The sequence below is a fragment of the Belonocnema kinseyi genome, chromosome 10, assembly GCF_010883055.1.
Source record: "Belonocnema kinseyi isolate 2016_QV_RU_SX_M_011 chromosome 10, B_treatae_v1, whole genome shotgun sequence".
Classification (NCBI taxonomy): Eukaryota; Metazoa; Arthropoda; class Insecta; order Hymenoptera; family Cynipidae; genus Belonocnema; species Belonocnema kinseyi.
The window spans coordinates 2023509-2028992 of NC_046666.1; the positions used below are offsets into that span (position 1 = coordinate 2023509).

The window sequence follows — 5484 nt, forward strand, 5'->3', positions numbered from 1 at the left end:
AAAACAACGAATTTCAACCCAAAAAAGAGAATTTTTAACAAAATAGTTTATTATGCAAACTACAAAATCCAATAATTTAGCAAAAATTAAACTTTTAAACACAAAAAGATGAATTTTAACAAAAAAAAGTGCATTTTAAATCAAGAAATATAAATTTTATACTGATTAGTTGAATTTTCTGCCATAATATTTCAATGTTCAAATAAAAAAAGTAAATATTCAACCAAGAAATATAATTTTTATACCAATTAGTTGAATTTTCTACCACATATTTGAATGTTCAGCCCAAAAAAAAAACTAAATATTCAACCAAAAAGATTAATTTTCTACCAAAAGACAAATTTCCAAGAAATATAAATAAATATATGAACAAAAATATAATATTAGACAAAAAAAAAAAATTTTTTTAGCAAAATATGAATTGGCAATCCATAAAGAATGAATTTTCTATAAAAATTAGAGGTTTTTTTAAATTTAAAGATTCATTTATTACGGTGGAAATTTGACCCTTTTTGGATTAAAAATACAACTGTTTCGTAGAAAGTGGAAATCCTTTGTTAGATTTTTTTTTCTCATTGGAGATTCATGTCTGCTTGAAAATTCAATTATTTTGATGAAAAATTCATATTTTTTGTTGAAAATCTATTAATTTTGTTGAAAAAATTGTTTTCTTTTATCATGGAAAATCAATGTTTTCAAATGAAAATTTAAATATTTCTTTTTTAAGAAAAAAGTTTATCTTTTTTAGTACAAAATTTGACCATTCGTTTTTCTTGTTTCAATTCAAGGGTTTTTTTTTATTTGAAATAAAAAATGTTTTGGTTCAAAATTCAACTACTTGGTTGAGAATTTATTTTCTTTTCGGGCTGAAAATTAATATTTTCAAATAAAATTCTCAACCGACTAGTTGATTTTTTAACTAAAAAAAATCAATTTTCAAACAAAAATGCAATATTTAAATATTGATTTTAAAAATAAGACAAACGAATTGTCAACCCAAACAGTCAAATTTTTAAGAGTTGATTTTTTAAGCTAAAAAATTGATAATTTATACAAATTTTTATTTTTAAATCGGAAAATAGAATAGAAATATTCAGTTGAAAAATTGATTTTCAGTAGGAAAAAAGAACGAATTTTCAACTCAAGAAGACGAATTTTTAATAAGAGTTTATTTTGCTAGCTAAAAAATTAAATAAGTTAGAAAAGATTTCACTTTTAAATGCAAAACAATCAATTTTTAACAAAAAAAAAGTGATTTTTCAACTGGAAAAGATCAATTTTCATACAAAAACTTAATAGTTAAATATTCAGTTAAAAAAATTGATTTTCAACATAAAAAAAAACTAATTTTCAGCCTAACAAATTGAATTATTTAGAAAAATTTTTAATTTTAAACTTAAAAAGATTAATTTTCAAACTAAAAGTTGAATTTTCGACCCTAAAATATCAATTTTCATTCAAAAGATATCATAGATAAATATTTAGCTGAAAAAATTTATTGCCAATAAAAAAATCATCGAATTTTCAAAAAAAAAAAAAAAAAAATTGTTCATTTATTAGCCAGATTTTGAATTTAAGAAAAAAATTTTTTTTAACAAAGTAGATCAAGTTTCAAACAGGTAGTGGAATTTAAAAAAGATCATTTTTCAACAAATTAGTTTAACTTTCAACCAAAAATATAAGAGTATAATTGAAATAAAAGGAATGAACTTTCAACCAAAAAATATGAATTTCCAATGAAAAACGAAGAATTTTCTTTCTATAAAACGAAATTATTTTACTTGTTTGGTTTGAAAATTCATATATTATGGTAGAAATTTCATATTTTTGGTCAAGAATGAAAATATTTGGTTTAAAACCATTTTTTGGTTGAAAATTTAGATTTTTTTAAAATTTAAACTAAATACATGAATTTGTAACCAAACAAATGAATTTTAATCGAAAAAAATCGTGTTTTCAACCTAAAAACACTTGTTTTTTAATAAAAAAAAGTTAATTTTGCCAACTAAAAATACGAATATTGTAGAAAACATTTGACTTTTAAACCCAAACAGATAATTTTTCAACGAAATAGTTCAATTTCTGACCAAAATAGTTAAATTTTCAACACAAAAAGATCAATTTTCAACCAAAAAAAGACAAATATACACGTTTTTCCAACCAAATAGTTGAAATTTCAAGTAAAGAAGATTAATTTTCAACAAAAAATGCAATAATTATATTTAAAGTTGAAGAAATTGATTTTTAACCAAAGTAAAACACCAAATTTTTAACAAAATAGTTCAATTTTTAACTAAAGAGATGAATTATCACAAAAAAAAGTTTTACAAAATAGTTAACTTTCAACCAAGTCACATTTTTAACCAAAAATATGACTTTTCAACCAAAAATTAATTTTCAATCCAAAAACGACGAATTTTCTGCATAAAAAAAGTTTTTTTTTTTAAAGATTTATGTTTAATGGTAAAAGGTTTTGTTTTTTTATTTTAAATCTGAACTATTACATACTTTTTTTCTTAAATTCATCTTTTTTTTTTTTTTTTGTTCAAAATTAAACTATTTGGCTTAAAATTAAAAATACTTTGTTAAACAATTTTTTTATATTGTTTAAATATTTATCTCTTTGGCTGAAAATTGAACTCTTTTTGTTAAAAATTCAATGATTTCATTGAAGTAACTATTTTCCTCTAATATTTTTCTTTTCCCGTTGAAAATTAATTTTTATAACTGAAATTATTTTTTGTGGTTAAACTGTATCTTTTTTTTTTTAACGGTAAACTCAACTATTTGGTTCAAAAACGTTTTTTTCGTATTTTATTTTATTGAAAATTCAACTATATCGTTAATAATTCACATATTTGTTTAAAAATTAGTCTTTTAGTACAAAATAAATATACTCGGCTGAAAATTCAAGTACGAATTTAGTTAAAAATTCATTTATTTTCTTGAAAATGTTATATTTTTACACAAGATATTGAGAATTTAAAGAGTTTTAAACTGAATTTGATACAATCAGGTTTTAATCGAAGAAAAAAATTCCCGGTTTTTTCCCCGTTCGCAAATATTTTTCACGGTCAATGAAATATAAAGAATCAAACTATATTCTAAACATTTTTCCATATAAATTAATAAACAATAAACACAAATTAAAGCATTCAAAATTAAACAGTTGAATTCCAAATTTTTAAAATTGAAGTTTAAAAGTTTTTCAATTGAAAAATTGTGTATTCAAATAATCAACAATTTACATCTACAAATGAAATTCAAATAAACTGAAAAATTTAGAACTTTGATCAATTATATAGTTCAAAGATTCAAAAGTTAAATTATTTTTATTTTAAATAGTCTAGGCATCCTTTAAAATCTTTAAATTTTATTTCAAAATCTTGAGAAATCTAGAAGTGGTTTTAAATTTGTTCAAATTTAAAATAATTTTAAAATGAATTATATTTTTTTACAATTTTAAAAAAATCCTTTAAATTTTAATTTATAAATAACAATAGAACAATTATTATTTCTAGAAAAAAATTAGAGTAATTTTAAGAGATATTTAGAAGTTTTAAAAAGATTTGAATTAAATTTAGAACTTGAAATGATTTCAGATCATTCAAACGAAGTGTGTGTACCGACAAAATTTGGAAATTCGTACCGAAATTTTGGTGCAAATTCGCAGTCAAATTAAAAAAAAAAAGTAGATTCTTGCAGATTTCAAACAAAGAATTTAGAGCCTTTTTAAGAATTGTGAAAGACTTCAAAAGAATAAAAATACTTTCTTACGATTTTTAGGAAAATTATTTTTTATTTTGAAAAATTATTGTAACAGAAAATTAAAAAATATATTTAGAAGTTTTGAAAAAATCTATTAACACACTTCGTTTAAATTACTTGAAATCATTTGAAGTTTTTAATTTATTTTGAATCTTTTGAATAATTTAGACTTAATACTTTACATTTAATAAAAATCTTTAATTACGACTCTATTATTGAGTTATTTTTAATTAGAAAATAGTTTATAAAGTTTCAAATGCACGCTAAAATTTTTAATGGCTAAACAAATTAATAGAAATAATGTATGTATTAATAAATTTATTTATTGAATTTAATATAAAAAAGAACTAAAATTTTAAATTAAATAATAAACAATAAATAATTAAATTCTTATTTTTATATTTAAAGTTCCGTTAAAAAATTATTTATTTATATTTACAGTTAATCCTTTAAAACTGCATTTTAAAATTCCTTTAAATTAAAATACATACTTTTAAAAATTAAAAAATGGAAATTTTTTAAAGTGAAAGATTTTCGAATTAAGCATTCTAAATTAAATTATATAATGATTTATAAAAATTATTGAAAAAACGGTTGAAATCAAAGTTGAACAAAGTTTTGTAAAATTCCCGGTCTCATAAAATTACCGGTCATTTCACATTAATTTTATTAAAAAAAAAAAGAATGTATTACCCAATTTTTTTTTTCTAAAACTCTCCTTATTTTCTTTATTTTTAGATCATTTTGGCCCTATAAAACCGGTTATTGATGCAGTTTTCTAATACTCACCATTATGCCTTTGAAGAATATCTGCAAAGATACTTTCGGAAATGTATCGCAGGCCAGGAAAGGCAGCACTTAGATACGCTCGTTGCAATGGTCTTAATAATCCTAAACAGTCCATTTGTAGGGAAGCCGGGACAGAAGAACTGTACGTTATTCTCATTTTACATTCTGCCGCTGTTGAGCTAGCCATTGGATATAATTCAAGGTCCCTAAGTCCAGTAAATGCAATTCCTGTCGAAAAAGTATCTCTTAGTTGTAGAAAGTAGTTTTTTTTTTCTTTAATTACCGAAATCAGAACATGAGAAGTATTATAAATAAAATAAATTTTTTTTAAACTCAAAAGAACAAGATCTAGGTGGACTTTTTATTCGAGAAAAAAAAAACTCCCTGTCATTTTCCGGTTGGGAAGAATTTTTCAGGGTCAATGCATTTTTGAGGTTTTAAAATTGAAGCTTCAACAATTTTTGATTCAGCAATTTTCAGTTGATAGACTCAATAATTTCCGAGTATTATATGGAAGGTTTTAAGACTTTTCAATTATTGAATATTTTTTTATTTAGAGGAAAATCAAATACGAAATCTGTTTTTTTAATCCTCCTATCACGAAAAAAATAAATAAAATGAAAAATAAAATATAGATTTCTGAAGATTTTGAAATTAAATTTTAAACTTTTTAAAGATTTTGAAATGTTTAAGAAAAATAAAATGTATTCCCTCAGATTTCAGGGAAATTTTAAATAGATTTTTTATCCTGAAAAAATAATTGTGAGAAAATGTTTTTAAATATTGTAAAATATTACAAATTTCAAAAGGTTTCAAAAGAATAAATTTTTTTCTTAAGATTGCTAAGAAAAATTAAAATGATTTTTTATTTTACAAAATTTATAATAATATTTAAAAAGACTTCAAAATATTCCAAAAGATATCCAA

At 21.1% G+C, this 5484-nt stretch overlaps 1 protein-coding gene across 1 annotated transcript in view; it reads right to left on the reverse strand.

The window, feature by feature from the left end:
* LOC117181942 (SPRY domain-containing SOCS box protein 3-like) overlaps window positions 1–5484 on the reverse strand; it is a gene marked incomplete at its 5' end in the record, with an annotated part of 41862 nt that overhangs the window by 23485 nt on the left and 12893 nt on the right. Inside the window, one exon of the mRNA XM_033374969.1 lies at window positions 4558–4785. Within this exon, the coding sequence (XP_033230860.1) occupies window positions 4558–4785 (228 nt within the window). The remainder of the gene's footprint in view (window positions 1–4557; window positions 4786–5484) is intronic.